Consider the following 22,094-nt stretch of genomic DNA (forward strand, 5'->3'; position numbering starts at 1 on the left):
CTTTCATCCCCTCTTCCTGTGCAGGCTGGAGTTCCTCAAGGTAGCCTTCTGGGCCCTGTTCTTTTTCTGGTTTTCATCAATGATCTCTCGGACTCTCTGGAAAATCCTCTATTTCTCTTTGCCGACGACTCCACCCTCTGCCGTACCATCTGTCATCCCTCAGATCGGCAAGCAGCAGCTTCTTCACTCACTGCAGATCTGGATAAAATCACAAACTGGTCCAACACGTGGAACATGTCTTTCAATCCAGACAAATCTCACACTCTCACTATGTCTCTTCGAAAGGACCGTTTACAAACCCCCCCATCCACTTTCTCAACAATCCTCTGGAAGAAGTCTTTTCCTTCAAGCTTCTAGGTCTCACTATCTGCCATGACCTTTCCTGGGAAAGTCACATTTCCAACCTCGCCTCAAAAGCCAGTCGCCGACTGGGAATCCTCCGTCGTGCTAAGTCCTTCCTCGGCCCTCTTGAGCTCCTGACCACTTACAAAGCTTTTGTCCGTAGCCTGATGGAGTACTGCTCTCCCCTCTGGGCTGGTGCTCCTGCCTCCCACCTTTCTCGGCTTCACGCTGTCGAAACCAGGGCATTTAAGATCATCGGCATCTCCCGTAATGAAGCTGAGTCTTTGGGCCTCTCACTCAATCACCGCAGGTTGGTCGGTGGTCTTTCTGTCTTCTACAGACTCCTCTCCAGCCTTGCCCCCCTGCTCTCTCTGCGATTTGTCCCCACCACATTTCCACAGGGCGCTCAAGGTCCGCCAACAACCCCCTTCTGGTAAAACTACCAAAATCACGAATCACTGCTCATCTTCACTCTTTCATTCCTCTTTTTTCCCGCCTTTGGAATAAACTTCCTCACTCTATTCTTTCCCATTCTTCCCTCCAGGCTTTCAAAACAGCTGTTCACCACCACCTCTTATCTTCCCCCATCCAAATCCTCGATCTTTTCTACCCCCGATAATCCACCCAAGCCCACTTCCTTCAATTCTCCTGCTTTCTTTCCTGAAAGTCCCTGAAATTTCCATCTTCTCTTCGCCATGTTCCCTGTCCCATCCCCATCCCTCTCCCTTCCACAGTTCACCTAATGTGTCTGTTCCCCAATGTTTTGTCCCTTCCACTCCTGCCCCTCTTGTCTCATGCCTCCTTGCTGTGAGTTGTGTGTTCGCTCTCATACGAGCCTCGACCAAGGTATACAAAAAAAAAAAAAATGTAAAACATTAAGTATTTTATTACTTTCAAAAAAATTTCAGAAACAAGAAAAAATTAATGAAAGAAAAAAATGTAAAAACATAGAGACAAAATCTTAAAAAAAAAAAACCAACCAAGGTAGTAGTGACACCACAATTGTGGCATCGTAATGTGGTGTCAACCCCACCTTGTTTGGTTGTTTATTTATTTCATCCATCGATGTTTTTACATTAAAATATAATTTTTTTTCTTGTTAAATGCAGATTTCATGTAGAGTTTTGCTGAAGGTTTTTGTGAACTTTGACAGGGCATTGTCATGAGCCTGAGCACACATGTACAATGTGTTAACATTCATGATATGAAGTGGGCATTCTCTTCCCATGACGACATTTGCACATCAAGTTGGAGGGAATGTTGTTTCTATTGGAGGATAATAACCGCATTACACTGAATTATATCAATTTTTTTTATCCCCACCAACCAACGAAGTTGGCGGGGATATAGAAATGGGTTCCGTCCGTCCGTCACATTTCGTTTCCGGAGCTTAACTACAAATCCCCTCAATATATATTTACGAAATTTGGTACACATATCAAGCAAGTGGTGAACTGGTGCCTTTTGATATTTTCTAATTGATAGGTCACATGGTTTGGCAGCCATGTTGGATTCAAGAAAAATATTAAATAATGTTTTCTCTGGAATCACATAACCTAACGAAGCGAAAATTTGCAACTATCATCTTCCATCATGTCTGCATACATAGTAAAAATTATGACGTCACAAGTCACATGGTTTGGCGGCCATCTTGGAGAGAAAAACACACTGAAATGAGAGCGAGAGAAGAACCTTCAGAGTTTAGGCTTTATTCCATTTGATTGGAGCCGCTTCTGCGGGCACACCGGGGAATACAGGTTCAGCTAGGAGTACATAAGCAGTAACGTATACATGTGCGATTAATCATCGCAGAATAAATCCGCGTAAGCACGGAGTTTGATATAATCTCCATTCTCACCAGTCAATGAGCACCTTCAGTCAATGAGCACCAAGTGAACAGCCGATGTAAATGGCAATGCCCCGGGGACAATCACCCCGTGCCGCGGAGACCTCCCCTTATACGCGAGACGCACAACATGTGATCCCGCGTCATTTCCCTCAATTCACCTCAATTCACCACACACACCTCATCTGATTAACACGAAACTTCACACACATATTCCACTGGAGGATTGGAGGCAGAATGTAAATTTATGATGTCATAGGTCACATGGTTCGTCAGCCATCTTGGATTGGAAATTAATATATTAACAAAAATCTGCAGAACGGTTGGATATTATTGAAATGAAAATCCATGTATCAGCAACCAGTCTTTTAAATTTTTTTTGTATACAATGTCGAGGCTCATATGAGAGCTAACACAGAACGAACAAGGGGAGTAGGAGACTAGGGGTGGGAGAAGGAAGGACAAAAACAATGGCGAACAAACATGAGGAGATCTGTGGAAGGGAGAGGGATGGGATGGGGTACACAGGGGATACAAGTTTGACATTACAGGGACTTTCAGGAAGGAAAGCAGGGAATATGAAGGAGGTGGGTTTGGCGTGGATTAACGGGGGCAGAAAAGATCACGGTGTTAGATGGGGGAAGATAAGAGGTGGTGGTGAACAACTGTTTTGAAGACCTGGAGGGAAGAGTGAGATTGAAGAGAGTGTGGGAGTTTGTTCTAAAAGTGGGAAAAAAAGGAATGAAAGAGTGAAGGTGGGCAGTGATCTGTGATTTGGGTAGTTTTACCAGAAGGTGTTGCTGGCGGATCGTGAGCGACCTGCGGAAATATTGGGGGGGGGGGGGGAAGATCCTAAATGCCTCGGTTTCCACAGCGTGAATCCGAGAAAGGTGAGAGGCAGGAGCGCCAGCCCAGGGTAGAGAGCAGTACTTCAATCAGGCTGTGGATAAAAGCTTGTATGTGGTCAGGAGCTCAGGTGGGCCGAGGAAGGACTTTGCACAATGGAGGATTCCCAGTCGTCGACTGACTTTGGAGGCCAGTTTGAAAATGTGGCTTTCCCAGGAAAGATCATGGCAGATAGTGAGACGCAGAAGCTTGAAAGAAAGGACTTCTTCCAGAGGATTGTTGAGAAAGTGGATGGGGGGGGGGGGGGTTCCAGACGGTCCTTTCGGACAGTCAGTGCCATTTGTTTAATATTTACCGAATGTTGTTCAATCATTTGATTTGTCCAGCGTCTGTTAAAGGTTTCATGACGATATTACTCAATGTGAGAGACTGTGAGAGAATGTGAGAGAATGTGAGAGAATGTGAGTCGGCACTGCCAATCCACGGAGCGCATCCTGTGTCCGACCTCGATTGTTCGGTCCTTAGCGATCGTTGCTAGGCGGAAGTGCGGACGCTCGCGGACAAATGCCCGGATGTGCAACCCCTGCCGGATGTTTTGTTCGTTGATAATAAGAAACCTCTGTGAAGCCGCCATCACTTGGGCGTGAACTCCTTCATGGTGAAAACCTTCATTATAAACAGGATTTACACCTTTTGAAAACGCTGCTCGAAGAGAGCAAAAAGGTTTTTTTATTCACGGAATGAGAACTCCTGCAGGGAGGATCCGAGTATTTGGGCGGTGTATGAGCGAATAAAAATTATGATCGGCCGACCGAGTGCTGAACACACAAACCCGCGGGTGAGTTTGAGGGACTTTCGATAAAACACATATGAGTGAATTTAACGTGGTAAAGGCGAGTACGTCATACTTTATCTTGGGGTATGTTCCATGACCAAACAGCTTGTGGAGCGCTCGTCAAGCGGCTTAAGCACTCCATCGAAACGGATGATACGGAACGGCAGGCTTGGCGAGCGCGAGCGAGATGATTGGTAATCGGACACCGCCTGGCGGGAGTCAACGCGAGTTTGTCGCCAATGACGTCACTCACCGAATTATTTGGTTTCTCTGCTTCCGGCAAACCGGTGACGTCACCACGTACAAAGGTCAACTGAACGGAACGTGTTTCGTTCGGGACGATGTTGTTCGTCCTTCTCCTCCTGGTCGCGGTCTTGTGCTCACTCTCCATCTTGTTCGTGTGGGTGGAACGGCGCCTTGGACTGGTCTATCAACTCAATCATGAGGTACGGTGGTGATTACAAACCGTGATGTCGTGAACACACCAATCACACCGGGTGAGGGTGGAGAGGGTGAAGCTCTTTTTATACCAAACCCACAATCCCCACACCGACTCTCCAACCACTCCATTCACTCGTGCTTTCAAACACCTCGTACCTGTACGTTCGTGTGTCCTTCCCTCCTCGTACCTGTACGTTCGTGTATCCTTCCCTCCTCGTACCTGTACGTTCGTGTATCCTTCCCTCCTCGTACCTGTACGTTCGTGTGTCCTTCCCTCCTCGTACCTGTACGTTCGTGTGTCCTTCCCTCCTCGTACCTGTACGTTCGTGTCCTTCACTCCTCGTACCTGTACGTTCGTGTGTCCTTCCCTCCTCGTACCTGTACGTTCGTGTCCTTCACTCCTCGTACCTGTACGTTCGTGTGTCCTTCCCTCCTCGTACCTGTACGTTCGTGTGTCCTTCACTCCTCGTACCTGTACGTTCGTGTGTCCTTCCCTCCTCGTACCTGTACGTTCGTGTGTCCTTCCCCCCTCGTACCTGTACGTTCGTGTGTCCTTCCCCCCTCGTACCTGTACGTTCGTGTGTCCTTCCCCCCTCGTACCTGTACGTTCGTGTGTCCTTCCCTCCTCGTACCTGTACGTTCGTGTGTCCTTCCCCCCTCGTACCTGTACGTTCGTGTGTCCTTCCCTCCTCGTACCTGTACGTTCGTGTGTGTCCTTCCCTCCTCGTACCTGTACGTTCGTGTGTCCTTCACTCCTCGTACCTGTACGTTCGTGTGTCCTTCCCTCCTCGTACCTGTACGTTCGTGTGTCCTTCACTCCTCGTACCTGTACGTTCGTGTGTCCTTCCCTCCTCGTACCTGTACGTTCGTGTGTCCTTCCCTCCTCGTACCTGTACGTTCGTGTGTCCTTCCCTCCTCGTACCTGTACGTTCGTGTGTCCTTCCCCCCTCGTACCTGTACGTTCGTGTGTCCTTCCCCCCTCGTACCTGTACGTTCGTGTGTCCTTCCCCCCTCGTACCTGTACGTTCGTGTGTCCTTCCCCCCTCGTACCTGTACGTTCGTGTGTCCTTCCCCCCTCGTACCTGTACGTTCGTGTGTCCTTCCCCCTCGTACCTGTACGTTCGTGTGTCCTTCCCCCTCGTACCTGTACGTTCGTGTGTCCTTCCCCCTCGTACCTGTACGTTCGTGTGTCCTTCCCCCTCGTACCTGTACGTTCGTGTGTCCTTCCCCCTCGTACCTGTACGTTCGTGTGTCCTTCCCCCTCGTACCTGTACGTTCGTGTGTCCTTCCCCCTCGTACCTGTACGTTCGTGTGTCCTTCCCCCTCGTACCTGTACGTTCGTGTGTGTCCTTCCCCCTCGTACCTGTACGTTCGTGTGTCCTTCCCCCTCGTACCTGTACGTTCGTGTGTCCTTCCCCCTCGTACCTGTACGTTCGTGTGTCCTTCCCCCTCGTACCTGTACGTTCGTGTGTCCTTCCCCCTCGTACCTGTACGTTCGTGTGTCCTTCCCCCTCGTACCTGTACGTTCGTGTGTCCTTCCCCCTCGTACCTGTACGTTCGTGTGTCCTTCCCCCTCGTACCTGTACGTTCGTGTGTGTCCTTCCCCCTCGTACCTGTACGTTCGTGTGTGTCCTTCCCCCTCGTACCTGTACGTTCGTGTGTCCTTCCCCCTCGTACCTGTACGTTCGTGTGTGTCCTTCCCCCTCGTACCTGTACGTTCGTGTGTGTCCTTCCCCCTCGTACCTGTACGTTCGTGTGTGTCCTTCCCCCTCGTACCTGTACGTTCGTGTGTCCTTCCCCCTCGTACCTGTACGTTCGTGTGTGTCCTTCCCCCTCGTACCTGTACGTTCGTGTGTCCTTCCCCCTCGTACCTGTACGTTCGTGTGTCCTTCCCCCTCGTACCTGTACGTTCGTGTGTCCTTCCCCCTCGTACCTGTACGTTCGTGTGTCCTTCCCCCTCGTACCTGTACGTTCGTGTGTGTCCTTCCCCTCGTACCTGTACGTTCGTGTGTGTCCTTCCCCTCGTACCTGTACGTTCGTGTGTCCTTCCCCCTCGTACCTGTACGTTCGTGTGTCCTTCCCCCTCGTACCTGTACGTTCGTGTGTCCTTCCCCCCTCGTACCTGTACGTTCGTGTGTCCTTCCCCCTCGTACCTGTACGTTCGTGTGTCCTTCCCCCTCGTACCTGTACGTTCGTGTGTGTCCTTCCCCCTCGTACCTGTACGTTCGTGTGTGTCCTTCCCCCTCGTACCTGTACGTTCGTGTGTGTCCTTCCCCCTCGTACCTGTACGTTCGTGTGTCCTTCCCCCTCGTACCTGTACGTTCGTGTGTCCTTCCCCCTCGTACCTGTACGTTCGTGTGTGTCCTTCCCCTCGTACCTGTACGTTCGTGTGTCCTTCCCCCTCGTACCTGTACGTTCGTGTGTGTCCTTCCCCCTCGTACCTGTACGTTCGTGTGTCCTTCCCCCCTCGTACCTGTACGTTCGTGTGTGTCCTTCCCCCTCGTACCTGTACGTTCGTGTGTGTCCTTCCCCCTCGTACCTGTACGTTCGTGTGTCCTTCCCCCTCGTACCTGTACGTTCGTGTGTCCTTCCCCCTCGTACCTGTACGTTCGTGTGTCCTTCCCCCCTCGTACCTGTACGTTCGTGTGTCCTTCCCCCTCGTACCTGTACGTTCGTGTGTCCTTCCCCCTCGTACCTGTACGTTCGTGTGTCCTTCCCCCTCGTACCTGTACGTTCGTGTGTCCTTCCCCCTCGTACCTGTACGTTCGTGTGTGTCCTTCCCCCTCGTACCTGTACGTTCGTGTGTCCTTCCCCCCTCGTACCTGTACGTTCGTGTGTCCTTCCCGCCTCGTACCTGTACGTTCGTGTGTCCTTCCCGCCTCGTACCTGTACGTTCGTGTGTCCTTCCCCCCTCGTACCTGTACGTTCGTGTGTCCTTCCCCCCTCGTACCTGTACGTTCGTGTGTCCTTCCCCCCTCGTACCTGTACGTTCGTGTGTCCTTCCCGCCTCGTACCTGTACGTTCGTGTGTCCTTCCCGCCTCGTACCTGTACGTTCGTGTGTCCTTCCCCCTCGTACCTGTACGTTCGTGTGTCCTTCCCCCTCGTACCTGTACGTTCGTGTGTCCTTCCCCCTCGTACCTGTACGTTCGTGTGTGTCCTTCCCCCTCGTACCTGTACGTTCGTGTGTGTCCTTCCCCCTCGTACCTGTACGTTCGTGTGTGTCCTTCCCCCTCGTACCTGTACGTTCGTGTGTCCTTCCCCCTCGTACCTGTACGTTCGTGTGTCCTTCCCCCTCGTACCTGTACGTTCGTGTGTGTCCTTCCCCCTCGTACCTGTACGTTCGTGTGTCCTTCCCCCTCGTACCTGTACGTTCGTGTGTCCTTCCCCCCTCGTACCTGTACGTTCGTGTGTGTCCTTCCCCCTCGTACCTGTACGTTCGTGTGTGTCCTTCCCCCTCGTACCTGTACGTTCGTGTGTCCTTCCCCCTCGTACCTGTACGTTCGTGTGTCCTTCCCCCTCGTACCTGTACGTTCGTGTGTCCTTCCCCCTCGTACCTGTACGTTCGTGTGTCCTTCCCCCCTCGTACCTGTACGTTCGTGTGTCCTTCCCCCTCGTACCTGTACGTTCGTGTGTCCTTCCCCCTCGTACCTGTACGTTCGTGTGTCCTTCCCCCTCGTACCTGTACGTTCGTGTGTCCTTCCCCCTCGTACCTGTACGTTCGTGTGTGTCCTTCCCCCTCGTACCTGTACGTTCGTGTGTGTCCTTCCACCTGCCGTGTGTGTCCTTCCCCCTCGTACCTGTACGTTCGTGTGTGTCCTTCCCCCTCGTGCCTGTACGTTCGTGTGTGTCCTTCCCCCTCGTACCTGTACGTTCGTGTGTGTCCTTCCCCCTCGTACCTGTACGTTCGTGTGTCCTTCCCCCTCGTACCTGTACGTTCGTGTGTGTCCTTCCCCCTCGTACCTGTACGTTCGTGTGTGTCCTTCCCCCTCGTACCTGTACGTTCGTGTGTCCTTCCCCCTCGTACCTGTACGTTCGTGTGTGTCCTTCCCCCTCGTACCTGTACGTTCGTGTGTGTCCTTCCCCCCTCGTACCTGTACGTTCGTGTGTGTCCTTCCCCCTCGTACCTGTACGTTCGTGTGTCCTTCCCCCTCGTACCTGTACGTTCGTGTGTCCTTCCCCCTCGTACCTGTACGTTCGTGTGTCCTTCCCCCTCGTACCTGTACGTTCGTGTGTCCTTCCCCCTCGTACCTGTACGTTCGTGTGTGTCCTTCCCCCTCGTACCTGTACGTTCGTGTGTGTCCTTCCCCCTCGTACCTGTACGTTCGTGTGTGTCCTTCCCCCTCGTACCTGTACGTTCGTGTGTGTCCTTCCCCCTCGTACCTGTACGTTCGTGTGTCCTTCCCCCTCGTACCTGTACGTTCGTGTGTCCTTCCCCCTCGTACCTGTACGTTCGTGTGTGTCCTTCCCCCTCGTACCTGTACGTTCGTGTGTCCTTCCCCCCTCGTACCTGTACGTTCGTGTGTCCTTCCCCCTCGTACCTGTACGTTCGTGTGTCCTTCCCCCTCGTACCTGTACGTTCGTGTGTGTCCTTCCCCCTCGTACCTGTACGTTCGTGTGTGTCCTTCCCCCCTCGTACCTGTACGTTCGTGTGTGTCCTTCCCCCTCGTACCTGTACGTTCGTGTGTCCTTCCCCCCTCGTACCTGTACGTTCGTGTGTCCCTTCCCCCCTCGTACCTGTACGTTCGTGTGTCCTTCCCCCTCGTACCTGTACGTTCGTGTGTGTCCTTCCCCTCGTACCTGTACGTTCGTGTGTCCTTCCCCCTCGTACCTGTACGTTCGTGTGTCCTTCCCCCTCGTACCTGTACGTTCGTGTGTCCTTCCCCCTCGTACCTGTACGTTCGTGTGTGTCCTTCCCCCTCGTACCTGTACGTTCGTGTGTCCTTCCCCCTCGTACCTGTACGTTCGTGTGTGTCCTTCCCCCTCGTACCTGTACGTTCGTGTGTCCTTCCCCCCTCGTACCTGTACGTTCGTGTGTGTCCTTCCCCCTCGTACCTGTACGTTCGTGTGTGTCCTTCCCCCTCGTACCTGTACGTTCGTGTGTCCTTCCCCCTCGTACCTGTACGTTCGTGTGTCCTTCCCCCTCGTACCTGTACGTTCGTGTGTGTCCTTCCCCCTCGTACCTGTACGTTCGTGTGTGTCCTTCCCCCTCGTACCTGTACGTTCGTGTGTGTCCTTCCCCCTCGTACCTGTACGTTCGTGTGTGTCCTTCCCCCTCGTACCTGTACGTTCGTGTGTGTCCTTCCCCCCTCGTACCTGTACGTTCGTGTGTGTCCTTCCCCCTCGTACCTGTACGTTCGTGTGTGTCCTTCCCCCTCGTACCTGTACGTTCGTGTGTGTCCTTCCCCCCTCGTACCTGTACGTTCGTGTGTGTCCTTCCCCCCTCGTACCTGTACGTTCGTGTGTGTCCTTCCCCCTCGTACCTGTACGTTCGTGTGTGTCCTTCCCCCCTCGTACCTGTACGTTCGTGTGTCCTTCCCCCTCGTACCTGTACGTTCGTGTGTCCTTCCCCCTCGTACCTGTACGTTCGTGTGTGTCCTTCCCCCTCGCACCTGTACGTTCGTGTGTGTCCTTCCCCCTCGTACCTGTACGTTCGTGTGTGTCCTTCCCCCCTCGTACCTGTACGTTCGTGTGTGTCCTTCCCCCTCGTACCTGTACGTTCGTGTGTGTCCTTCCCCCTCGTACCTGTACGTTCGTGTGTGTCCTTCCCCCCTCGTACCTGTACGTTCGTGTGTGTCCTTCCCCCCTCGTACCTGTACGTTCGTGTGTGTCCTTCCCCCTCGTACCTGTACGTTCGTGTGTGTCCTTCCCCCTCGTACCTGTACGTTCGTGTGTGTCCTTCCCCCTCGTACCTGTACGTTCGTGTGTGTCCTTCCCCCTCGTACCTGTACGTTCGTGTGTGTCCTTCCCCCTCGTACCTGTACGTTCGTGTGTGTCCTTCCCCCTCGTACCTGTACGTTCGTGTGTCCTTCCCCCTCGTACCTGTACGTTCGTGTGTGTCCTTCCCCCTCGTACCTGTACGTTCGTGTGTGTCCTTCCCCCTCGTACCTGTACGTTCGTGTGTGTCCTTCCCCCTCGTACCTGTACGTTCGTGTGTGTCCTTCCCCCTCGTACCTGTACGTTCGTGTGTGTCCTTCCCCCCTCGTACCTGTACGTTCGTGTGTGTCCTTCCCCCTCGTACCTGTACGTTCGTGTGTGTCCTTCCCCCTCGTACCTGTACGTTCGTGTGTGTCCTTCCCCCCTCGTACCTGTACGTTCGTGTGTGTCCTTCCCCCCTCGTACCTGTACGTTCGTGTGTCCTTCCCCCTCGTACCTGTACGTTCGTGTGTGTCCTTCCCCCTCGTACCTGTACGTTCGTGTGTGTCCTTCCCCCCTCGTACCTGTACGTTCGTGTGTGTCCTTCCCCCCTCGTACCTGTACGTTCGTGTGTGTCCTTCCCCCTCGTTCCTGTCCGTTCGTGTGTGTCCTTCCCCTCTCGTACCTGTACGTTCGTGTGTGTCCTTCCCCCCTCGTGCCTGTACGTTCGTGTGTGTCCTTCCCCCCTCGTACCTGTACGTTCGTGTGTGTCCTTCCCCCCTCGTACCTGTACGTTCGTGTGTCCTTCCCCCTCGTACCTGTACGTTCGTGTGTGTCCTTCCCCCTCGTACCTGTACGTTCGTGTGTGTCCTTCCCCCTCGTACCTGTACGTTCGTGTGTGTCCTTCCCCCTCGTACCTGTACGTTCGTGTGTGTCCTTCCCCCTCGTACCTGTACGTTCGTGTGTGTCCTTCCCCCTCGTACCTGTACGTTCGTGTGTGTCCTTCCCCCCTCGTACCTGTACGTTCGTGTGTGTCCTTCCCCCTCGTACCTGTACGTTCGTGTGTGTCCTTCCCCCTCGTACCTGTACGTTCGTGTGTCCTTCCCCCTCGTACCTGTACGTTCGTGTGTGTCCTTCCCCCCTCGTACCTGTACGTTCGTGTGTGTCCTTCCCCCTCGTACCTGTACGTTCGTGTGTGTCCTTCCCCCTCGTACCTGTACGTTCGTGTGTGTCCTTCCCCCTCGTACCTGTACGTTCGTGTGTGTCCTTCCCCCTCGTACCTGTACGTTCGTGTGTGTCCTTCCCCCCTCGTACCTGTACGTTCGTGTGTGTCCTTCCCCCCTCGTACCTGTACGTTCGTGTGTGTCCTTCCCCCTCGTACCTGTACGTTCGTGTGTGTCCTTCCCCCCTCGTACCTGTACGTTCGTGTGTCCTTCCCCCCTCGTACCTGTACGTTCGTGTGTGTCCTTCCCCCCTCGTACCTGTACGTTCGTGTGTGTCCTTCCCCCTCGTACCTGTACGTTCGTGTGTGTCCTTCCCCCCTCGAACCGGTACGTGCGTGTGCGTCCTTCTCCCTCGTACCTGTACGTTCGTGTGTGTCCTTCCCCCTCGTACCTGTACGTTCGTGTGTGTCCTTCCCCTCGTACCTGTACGTTCGTGTGTGTCCTTCCCCCCTCGTACCTGTACGTTCGTGTGTGTCCTTCCCCCTCGTACCTGTACGTTCGTGTGTGTCCTTCCCCCTCGTACCTGTACGTTCGTGTGTGTCCTTCCCCCTCGTACCTGTACGTTCGTGTGTGTCCTTCCCCCTCGTACCTGTACGTTCGTGTGTGTCCTTCCCCCCTCGTACCTGTACGTTCGTGTGTGTCCTTCCCCCTCGTACCTGTACGTTCGTGTGTGTCCTTCCCCCCTCGTACCTGTACGTTCGTGTGTGTCCTTCCCCCCTCGTACCTGTACGTTCGTGTGTGTCCTTCCCCCTCGTACCTGTACGTTCGTGTGTGTCCTTCCCCCTCGTACCTGTACGTTCGTGTGTGTCCTTCCCCCTCGTACCTGTACGTTCGTGTGTGTCCTTCCCCCTCGTACCTGTACGTTCGTGTGTGTCCTTCCCCCTCGTACCTGTACGTTCGTGTGTGTCCTTCCCCCCTCGTACCTGTACGTTCGTGTGTGTCCTTCCCCCTCGTACCTGTACGTTCGTGTGTGTCCTTCCCCCTCGTACCTGTACGTTCGTGTGTGTCCTTCCCCCCTCGTACCTGTACGTTCGTGTGTGTCCTTCCCCCTCGTACCTGTACGTTCGTGTGTGTCCTTCCCCCTCGTACCTGTACGTTCGTGTGTGTCCTTCCCCCTCGTACCTGTACGTTCGTGTGTGTCCTTCCCCCCTCGTACCTGTACGTTCGTGTGTGTCCTTCCCCCTCGTACCTGTACGTTCGTGTGTGTCCTCCCCCTCGTACCTGTACGTTCGTGTGTGTCCCCCCTCCCCCTGTACGTTCGTACCTGTACGTCTCGTGTGTCCTCCCCCTCGTACCTGTACGTCTCGTGTGTGTCCTCCCCCTCGTACCTGCACGTTCGTGTGTGTCCTCCCCCTCGTACCTGTACGTTCGTGTGTGTCCTCCCCCCTCGTACCTGCACGTTCGTGTGTGTCCTCCCCCCTCGTACCTGCACGTTCGTGTGTGTCCTCCCCCTCGTACCTGCACGTTCGTGTGTGTCCTCCCCCTCGTACCTGCACGTTCGTGTGTGTCCTCCCCCTCGTACCTGCACGTTCCGTGTGTGTCCTCCCCCACGCCTCGTGTGTGTCCTCCCCTCGTACCTGCACGTCTCGTGTGTCCTCCCCCTCGACCTGTACGTTCGTGTGTCCTCCCCTCGTACCTGCACGTTCGTGTGTGTCCTCCCCCTCGTACCTGTACGTTCGTGTGTGTCCTTCCCCCTCGTACCTGTACGTTCGTGTGTGTCCTTCCCCCTCGTACCTGTACGTTCGTGTGTGTCCTTCCCCCTCGTACCTGTACGTTCGTGTGTGTCCTCCCCCCTCGTACCTGTACGTTCGTGTGTGTCCTTCCCCCCTCGTACCTGTACGTTCGTGTGTGTCCTTCCCCCCTCGTACCTGTACGTACCTGTACGTTCGTGTGTGTCCTTCCCCCCTCGTACCTGTACGTTCGTGTGTGTCCTTCCCCCTCGTACCTGTACGTTCGTGTGTGTCCTTCCCCTCGTACCTGTACGTTCGTGTGTGTCCTTCCCCCCTCGTACCTGTACGTTCGTGTGTGTCCTTCCCCTCGTACCTGTACGTTCGTGTGTGTCCTTCCCCCTCGTACCTGTACGTTCGTGTGTGTCCTTCCCCCTCGTACCTGTACGTTCGTGTGTGTCCTTCCCCCTCGTACCTGTACGTTCGTGTGTCCTTCCCCCCTCGTACCTGTACGTTCGTGTGTGTCCTTCCCCCTCGTACCTGTACGTTCGTGTGTGTCCTTCCCCCTCGTACCTGTACGTTCGTGTGTGTCCTTCCCCCTCGTACCTGTACGTTCGTGTGTGTCCTTCCCCTCGTACCTGTACGTTCGTGTGTGTCCTTCCCCTCGTACCTGTACGTTCGTGTGTGTCCTCCCCCCTCGTACCTGTACGTTCGTGTGTGTCCTTCCCCCTCGTACCTGTACGTTCGTGTGTGTCCTTCCCCCTCGTACCTGTACGTTCGTGTGTGTCCTTCCCCCTCGTACCTGTACGTTCGTGTGTGTCCTTCCCCCTCGTACCTGTACGTTCGTGTGTGTCCTTCCCCCTCGTACCTGTACGTTCGTGTGTGTCCTTCCCCCTCGTACCTGTACGTTCGTGTGTGTCCTTCCCCCCTCGTACCTGTACGTTCGTGTGTGTCCTTCCCCCCTCGTACCTGTACGTTCGTGTGTGTCCTTCCCCCTCGTACCTGTACGTTCGTGTGTGTCCTTCCCCCTCGTACCTGTACGTTCGTGTGTGTGTCCTCCCCCTCGTACCTGTACGTTCGCCTCCACGTCGTGCCTCCCCCTCGCACCTGTACGTTCGTGTGTGTCCTCCCCCTCGTACCTGTACGTTCGTGTGTGTCCTCCCCCTCAGTACCTGTACGTTCGTGTGTGTCCTCCCCCTCGTACCTGCACGTTCGTGTGTGTCCTTCCCCCCTCGTACCTGCACGTCCCGTGTGTGTCCTCCCCCTCGTACCTGTACGTCTCGTGTGTCCTCCCCCTCGTACCTGCACGTTCCGTGTGTGTCCTCCCCCCTCGTACCTGTACGTTCGTGTGTGTCCTTCCCCCTCGTACCTGTACGTTCGTGTGTGTCCTTCCCCTCGTACCTGTACGTTCGTGTGTGTCCTTCCCCCTCGTACCTGTACGTTCGTGTGTGTCCTTCCCCCTCGTACCTGTACGTTCGTGTGTGTCCTTCCCCCTCGTACCTGTACGTTCGTGTGTGTCCTTCCCCCTCGTACCTGTACGTTCGTGTGTGTCCTTCCCCCTCGTACCTGTACGTTCGTGTGTGTCCTTCCCCCTCGTACCTGTACGTTCGTGTGTGTCCTTCCCCTCGTACCTGTACGTTCGTGTGTGTCCTTCCCCCCTCGTACCTGTACGTTCGTGTGTGTCCTTCCCCTCGTACCTGTACGTTCGTGTGTGTCCTTCCCCCTCGTACCTGTACGTTCGTGTGTGTCCTTCCCCCTCGTACCTGTACGTTCGTGTGTGTCCTTCCCCCTCGTACCTGTACGTTCGTGTGTGTCCTTCCCCCTCGTACCTGTACGTTCGTGTGTGTCCTTCCCCCTCGTACCTGTACGTTCGTGTGTGTCCTTCCCCCCTCGTACCTGTACGTTCGTGTGTGTCCTTCCCCCCTCGTACCTGTACGTTCGTGTGTGTCCTTCCCCCTCGTACCTGTACGTTCGTGTGTGTCCTTCCCCCTCGTACCTGTACGTTCGTGTGTGTCCTTCCCCTCGTACCTGTACGTTCGTGTGTGTCCTTCCCCCTCGTACCTGTACGTTCGTGTGTGTCCTTCCCCCTCGTACCTGTACGTTCGTGTGTGTCCTTCCCCCTCGTACCTGTACGTTCGTGTGTGTCCTCCCCCTCGTACCTGTACGTTCGTGTGTGTCCTCCCCCCTCGTACCTGTACGTTCGTGTGTGTCCTTCCCCTCGTACCTGTACGTTCGTGTGTGTCCTTCCCCCTCGTACCTGTACGTTCGTGTGTGTCCTTCCCCCCTCGTACCTGTACGTTCGTGTGTGTCCTTCCCCCTCGTACCTGTACGTTCGTGTGTGTCCTTCCCCTCGTACCTGTACGTTCGTGTGTGTCCTTCCCCCTCGTACCTGTACGTTCGTGTGTGTCCTCCCCCTCGTACCTGTACGTTCGTGTGTGTCCTCCCCCCTCGTACCTGTACGTTCGTGTGTGTGTCCTTCCCCCCTCGTACCTGCACGTTCGTGTGTGTCCTCCCCCTCGTACCTGCACGTTCGTGTGTGTCCTCCCCCCCTCGTACCTGTACGTTCGTGTGTGTCCTCCCCCCTCGTACCTGTACGTTCGTGTGTGTCCTTCCCCCTCGTACCTGTACGTTCGTGTGTGTCCTTCCCCCTCGTACCTGTACGTTCGTGTGTGTCCTCCCCCCTCGTACCTGTACGTTCGTGTGTGTCCTTCCCCCCTCGTACCTGTACGTTCGTGTGTGTCCTTCCCCCCTCGTACCTGTACGTTCGTGTGTGTCCTTCCCCCCTCGTACCTGTACGTTCGTGTGTGTCCTTCCCCCCTCGTACCTGTACGTTCGTGTGTGTCCTTCCCCCCTCGTACCTGTACGTTCGTGTGTGTCCTTCCCCCCTCGTACCTGTACGTTCGTGTGTGTCCTTCCCCCCTCGTACCTGTACGTTCGTGTGTGTCCTTCCCCCTCGTACCTGTACGTTCGTGTGTGTCCTTCCCCCCTCGTACCTGTACGTTCGTGTGTGTCCTTCCCCCCCTCGTCCCTGTCCGTCCGTGTGTGTCCCTCCCCCCCTCGTCCCTGTACGTTCGTGTGTGTCCCTCCCCCCCTCGTACCTGTACGTTCGTGTGTGTCCTTCCCCCCCTCGTACCTGTACGTTCGTGTGTGTCCTTCCCCCCCTCGTACCTGTACGTTCGTGTGTGTCCTTCCCCCCCTCGTACCTGTACGTTCGTGTGTGTCCTTCCCCCCTCGTACCTGTACGTTCGTGTGTGTCCTTCCCCCCTTCGTACCTGTACGTTCGTGTGTGTCCTTCCCCCCCTCGTACCTGTACGTTCGTGTGTGTCCTTCCCCCCTCGTACCTGTACGTTCGTGTGTGTCCTTCCCCCCTCGTACCTGTACGTTCGTGTGTGTCCTTCCCCCCTCGTACCTGTACGTTCGTGTGTGTCCTTCCCTCTATTCTTCGACGTTGGCCCGTATTAAAAATGGAAACCACGGTTATTGGACGTCGTTTTGGGAGTGAAGACCGCTCTCATCTTCACTGTTGCACCCGAATTGTTTTGTTTCAAGGCCGAGCATTGTGTTCCTCCTCATCACAGCACAGAAACTCGTGACGACGTGGAATGATGGACTTTGTCCTCATCATGAGAACGATCTCAATTCCAACCGGCTGTATGTTTGTGCCGGTCACGTGTGAGTGATAAACTCGTTTTCCTTTATTCGGTGGTGTTTATGGCCATCTTGTCGCAACTCGCCACAAGGTTGATGAACAAAGCAATCGACACGGTGGTGAGTTGGTGGCCGAGTGCCTCAAAGCTCACGGGGTCGAGAGGGTGTTTACCCTGGTCGGAGGTCACGTGTCTCCCATCCTGGCCGCCTGCGAGGCACTCTCCATCGCGGTCATCGACGTGAGGCACGAGGCCACGGCGGTGTTCGCAGCTGATGCGACGGCCAGACTGAGCGGTGTGTATTCGCAGGTGATGTGCGGTGTGAATCGCCTCCACAGGTAGCTGTTGCACGTGTGCACTCTTGTGTCAACTTTTGTCACCGTGGTTAAATGGAGTCGTCAGAATGCTTAAATGGAGTCGTCACCATGGTTACCGTGTCTTGTGCAGGTACCATTGGTGTCGCCGTGGTAACGGCGGGCCCAGGTGTTACGAACACGGTCACCGCCCTGCAGAACGCTCGCCTTGCCGAGTCGCCGTTGGTGCTGATGGGGGGCGCAGCAGCTACAATCCTGAAGGTGGAGTTTTGGGAAATGATAGCTCGTTTGCAGTTATTATGAAGCAATGATCAAAGTATAAAGAATGTTAATTAACAAATGAGCTCGGTAATGAGATGTGTGTGGACAAGAGGGTTGAGAGGATATCTGATGTGGGATTAAAAGGTTTACCTTTGTGATGTGAACGAAGTTCACAAAATTCTGCTCTTAAGTATAATAAACCTCCCCAGACTGTTCCATCCCACGATAACTAATCGTGCCCGTGTTACTCAGGGCCGGGGTGCTCTACAAGACATCAGCCAGATGTCTTTGCTTCGTCCTGTCTGCAAACTCTGTTTGTCCGTCCGTTCTGTTCGAGAGATTACTCGCTCTCTGCGACTCGCCATTGCCACTGCTCTGGAGGGTACACCAGGTAACGGAATGATGATGTGGCGTGCAGATTGATTGTCACGTTACATTTACGATTGTGATCCGACGGAGTCATCATGGTGCGTGGAGAAGCGTTGTCCTGTTCTACCGTGTTTACCGTGCTTGGGTCTGCACTTGCATGTTTCCATATCATTGTTTGTCCCACAGCCCCCCCCCCCCCCACGTACTGATTTGCCACAAAATCTTCTTCTTCCACCTTCCCTTCACACCCATCCTCATCTCTCAAGGGCCCGTCTTCTTGGAGCTTCCCATCGATGTCCTCTATCCATACTCCATAGTTTGTAGGGAATTAGCCCCGCAAGCTTCCCACCGCCCTGCTTCTCGTCCCCCCTCACTCTCTCAGCGAATGGTCACCTGGTATTTAAAGCGGCACCTCAATAACCTATTTGCCGGAGCGTGGACCTCACGACCCCTCGGACCTCTTCCTCTCTCACGGCCGCTAGCCCATCCTCGGGACCTGGATACGTCGGCGGCCATTTTGGACAAGGCTCAACGACCATTATTGCTGCTTGGGAGTCAGGTTATGCTACCTCCCACAACTGCTGTTAAACTGAGGTGATGTTGGAGGTTGTAAAATGGCATTTCAGAAACATTACTCTTACGTCATTCTCCATCTCCAGTTGCATGGTTCCCAAATGTGCCGTTCACCATGATCACACCAAATGATAAACCGATTAGTTGGTGGAAATGTCCAATTTAAGTTTATTTTCATCATTGTCTGACTGGGTGACATTGACCTTTGACCCGTGAACCACGCATCTTTATCGACAAATCGGGTGCTTTGTTCAGGGACGCAATCGAGCAACTGGGATTTCCGTGTTATCTTGGTGGAATGGCAAGAGGTCTGCTCGGTCGCTCCAACGTACTGCACATCAGACACAACCGCCGTGCTGCCCTCCGCCAAGCCGACGCCATCGTCCTTGCTGGTAACGCTCCCCCACACCAACCTCATCACTCATTTCCTCCTTCTCTCAACATTGGCCCTCCCTCCCTCCCTCCCTCATGGTCCCCCCTCCATTGCCACCGTCATTCCATCTCATTAACGCAACGCATACATTCTTGATAACTCAATTACAAGCCTTACCTTCCCAGGAGCGGTATGCGATTTTCGTCTTTCTTACGGCCGCTTGTTACCCAAAAGCGCCGCCATCATTGCGGTGAATCGTGACCGAGAACAACTGATGCGAAACAAAGGCATTTTCTGGAGACCACGCATTGCTGTCCAAGGTGAGAACACAGAAATAATGCAAATGTACATGTCGTCGATTTAAAGGAGAAACCAAGAATACCATGGATATTGTACTCTGAGCAGGTGACCCAGGATGCTTCTTGGTGGAGCTGGCTACGCGTCTCCATGGCAAAGGGTCTTCACAGGACTGGCTCGACTCGCTCCACGAGTCCGACAGCCGTAAGGATGATGAAATCAGGTGATCGCATGCACTGTAGTCCACGTATCACCGCTCGATGTGCATTGCATGCCAGATTATTGTGCACCGATTTATACAGTAGTAATGTGCAGTGTGCACTGTGCCACGTGAAGCCAATGAGCACAGCATACGACATGGCACCTGTAAATCGCTGCCGGACAACTGAACAATATGATCACCTTGCAAGGACAATAATTCTTCAGAGTTGTGATGATCAAACAAATGATTGTGTGAAATGTTTTGATAGTTTTCCTTCCCTGTTAATAACTCACCTGTTCTTCGTTGATGAAAGTGCTCAACCCCACTGTCCCCTAAGGATGAAAGCCTTACAATCAACTGGTCTTTACCTCAATCCAGTGCGCCTCCTGCTGGCCCTGGAGGACATCCTTCCACCCAACGCCATTCTGGTCGCCGATGGCGGGGACTTTGTGGGTACCGCCGCCTACGTGACCCGTGCACGGGGCCCAGGGGGCTGGCTGGACCCGGGTGGGTACCTTGGATTACATGGCGTAGTGTCAAACCCCAACACTCATGTGTATCATTACCTCCGAGTCCCGGATGACCATTGATGTTCACTCTCAGGTGCATTTGGAACACTGGGCGTCGGTGGCGGTTTTGCTCTCGGAGCAAAGCTTTGCAGGCCAGAAGCAGAGGTGAGACAAAAGGGAAGTGCACGTCGACATGACGGCTGAAACGTAGTTAAACGATAGCTTGTACATGATGCTGCGTTTGAGCCTGGGGAGTAACTGCTGATATCTGTCTGTCCAGGTTATTCCTGCCATCTTTGTTTCTTTCATACTTTTCATTTGTTTTCACATTTCTCTTTCTAAATTCTAATTCTGGCTTTCTTTTCTTTTACTCTGTCTATCTTTCAAAGAAGTGAATTATTGCAGCAATTTTTCTGTAAGGTTCACTTGGCTGCGCCTGGATGGGTTTGAGGGTTGAGGAGTAGTGGCTGAAACCCCAATCCTCTCCAAGTTCCTCCTGATGACTCCAATGCCGTATTTGGTCTTCTGTTTGATTACATGAGATGTTAATGCTGCAGGTAATGGTGAGAGCGCTCGATTTGTGTTTCCTTTGACCCCCTTCCCACTCCGTTCCACCATGACCCGATGAGCAGGTGTGGATTTTATATGGAGACGGCAGCTTGGGGTTCAGTCTGGCAGAGTTTGACACTTTTACAAGACACAAGGTATCAGGACCTCCAGTATCACCCCTCACCTCCCACCAGTCGCAGTTTATCGTAACAAATTAAAGCACCATGCTCTCACTCCCAGAGACATCACTTTCCATTTAATGACATTTTAATTCCACTTTCATCAGGTGCCAGTGATCGCTCTGGTTGGTAATGATGCCTGTTGGTCACAAATCGTGAGGGACCAGCGCCAAATACTGGGCACAGACGTGGCGTGTCAGCTTCGCTACACAGGTAAATGCTCCACATCAACGTGGCCTCTGGCTCATTCACAATAAACACGACAGGTAACACTTATTCGACACATGATGCAGCATGTTGCGTACTCGTTCGTTTCCTCTCTCGCTTCGTTCGTTTCCCCCCCCCCCCCTCCCCACCTGTGGAACCAAGTTCCATATTCTCTTCAATGTCATTGTTCCTTATAGGTCTTCAAGACAGCTATTCACCACCATCTTCGATTGTCCCCAATTCAAAACCATCTTTCTACCCTTGTTAAACCCACCCACCCACTTTCCTTCTGTATCCATCTTGTCCACCCCATGCATCATTCTGTAAACCCCCCCACTCCAAATTCCTCCTCACACCCATCGTTTGTCCAAGCCTTCATCCCTGCTGTTGGTGTCCCGTCCCTGGTCCTAAACCCCCCCCCCCCCGACTATTCTTTTTGCTCTGTTGCATCCTGATGCAGTGTTCTTGTCCTTCCATGAGTCTTGAGTTTGAATACAAAGAAAATAAAATGCTGTACACACATGATTAAGAGCATTAAAACTTTACAACTAGAATGAAGATACAGCTCACACGAAGACCATTTGGAAATGAACTTTTCACATTCAGCCATGGAGATTAACGATCCCCATCCTCCTTCCTTCCGCCTAAGATTATCACGTGGCTGCAGAAGGTCTCGGAGGACGTGGAATTCTCCTGGATTCTCCTGGGGATAAAGGAAATGATGAAGATGTCCATCTGCACGACGTGCTCTCCAAGGTGCAAGGCATGTGTCGTGAAGGAAGCGCCGTCCTCGTCAATGCTCTCATCGGTAAATCAGACTTCCGTGAAGGATCCATCTCGGTGTGAATATCTCCAGGGCGTTGCTGCTCACGAGGCTACCTGCTCTTCTTTCTTTGTTGGACGTCAAAATAAAGTGAATATCATGTGACAAACGTGGGGATATTGAGACGGAGGAGCATCAGAGTGGGTCTGGGAGTGATGTAGTACAAGGGGGGGGGGGGAGTGATGAGGTAATTTTTGTATTATCCACAGCTTCAGACGCCCTCAAGTTGATTATTTTAAACTTTGTGTGTGTTATGCGAAGGACATATCTTCAGGAAATAAGATAAATGTCAGTCACGCTCGCAAGGTTGAACACCATCCATCGTGATCTTTTAATCACATGAACTTCCTCCTCGGCCCTTGATTTTTAAATCTTCTCGGTGTGAGTCGCATGATGGCTGAATTGACATTTTCCAATTAAAGACTCCATTATCTTTGATGTAGATTCGTGGATCGATTTTGAGGGCTCAGTTGAAAAAGGGTGTTTTTCTGTTTGACGTTCCCATTGGTTAGGATTAAATCCCTTACCTGTGCTTTGTTCGAGCTGTGCCATGAGCCAGAGATCGTTGGGTGTGAAAGCAGCACCACATGAGCTGGGATGCAAACGTGGTGGCTTGGTCTGGTCCATGTGATGGCCTCTTCGCTGGTGCTGTCACGTGAAAGATCAATTAGGCCATGGTGGTGGTGTGGGGGTCTGTCTTGTATATCTGGGCAGGACACTGACAATCACAAACATCG

At 53.6% G+C, this 22,094-nt stretch overlaps 1 protein-coding gene across 2 annotated transcripts; it reads left to right on the forward strand.

Moving 5' to 3' along the window:
• The first annotated feature begins 4,128 nt into the window (after nt 1-4,128).
• HACL2 (2-hydroxyacyl-CoA lyase 2) lies at nt 4,129-21,793 on the forward strand. Of its 2 annotated transcripts, none has more exons than XR_015052278.1 (13): nt 4,129-4,315; nt 16,795-16,996; nt 17,149-17,276; nt 17,529-17,667; nt 17,912-18,239; nt 18,474-18,610; nt 18,777-18,911; nt 18,997-19,111; nt 19,469-19,597; nt 19,694-19,764; nt 20,232-20,303; nt 20,435-20,540; nt 21,184-21,793. XR_015052278.1 is itself a non-coding variant. In XM_085859173.1 (13 exons), the coding sequence occupies exons 1-13, from the start codon at nt 4,211-4,213 to the stop codon at nt 21,378-21,380; spliced, it is 1,905 nt and encodes a 634-aa protein (XP_085715299.1). In that variant the 5' UTR covers nt 4,129-4,210; the 3' UTR covers nt 21,381-21,793. The 2 variants fall into 2 exon arrangements, 1 of the variants encoding a protein (XP_085715299.1); XM_085859173.1 differs by having other exon boundaries at nt 19,428-19,597.
• The last annotated feature ends 301 nt before the right edge of the window (nt 21,794-22,094 follow it).

The sequence above is a fragment of the Eptatretus burgeri genome, chromosome 16 (assembly GCF_056783735.1).
Source record: "Eptatretus burgeri isolate ZD-2024b chromosome 16, Ebu_testis_v1, whole genome shotgun sequence".
NCBI lineage: Eukaryota > Metazoa > Chordata > Myxini > Myxiniformes > Myxinidae > Eptatretus > Eptatretus burgeri.

Excerpts from the sequence above, each read along its gene's own strand:
- HACL2 (XM_085859173.1), top strand. The coding sequence starts at position 4,211 with ATGTTGTTCGTCCTTCTCCTCCTGGTCGCGGTCTTGTGCTCACTCTCC. Across the intron at positions 17,668-17,911 it reads TGCTCTGGAGGGTACACCAG|GGCCCGTCTTCTTGGAGCTT; the intron begins GTAACGGAATGA and ends TCATCTCTCAAG. Across the intron at positions 18,611-18,776 it reads CGACGCCATCGTCCTTGCTG|GAGCGGTATGCGATTTTCGT; the intron begins GTAACGCTCCCC and ends TTACCTTCCCAG.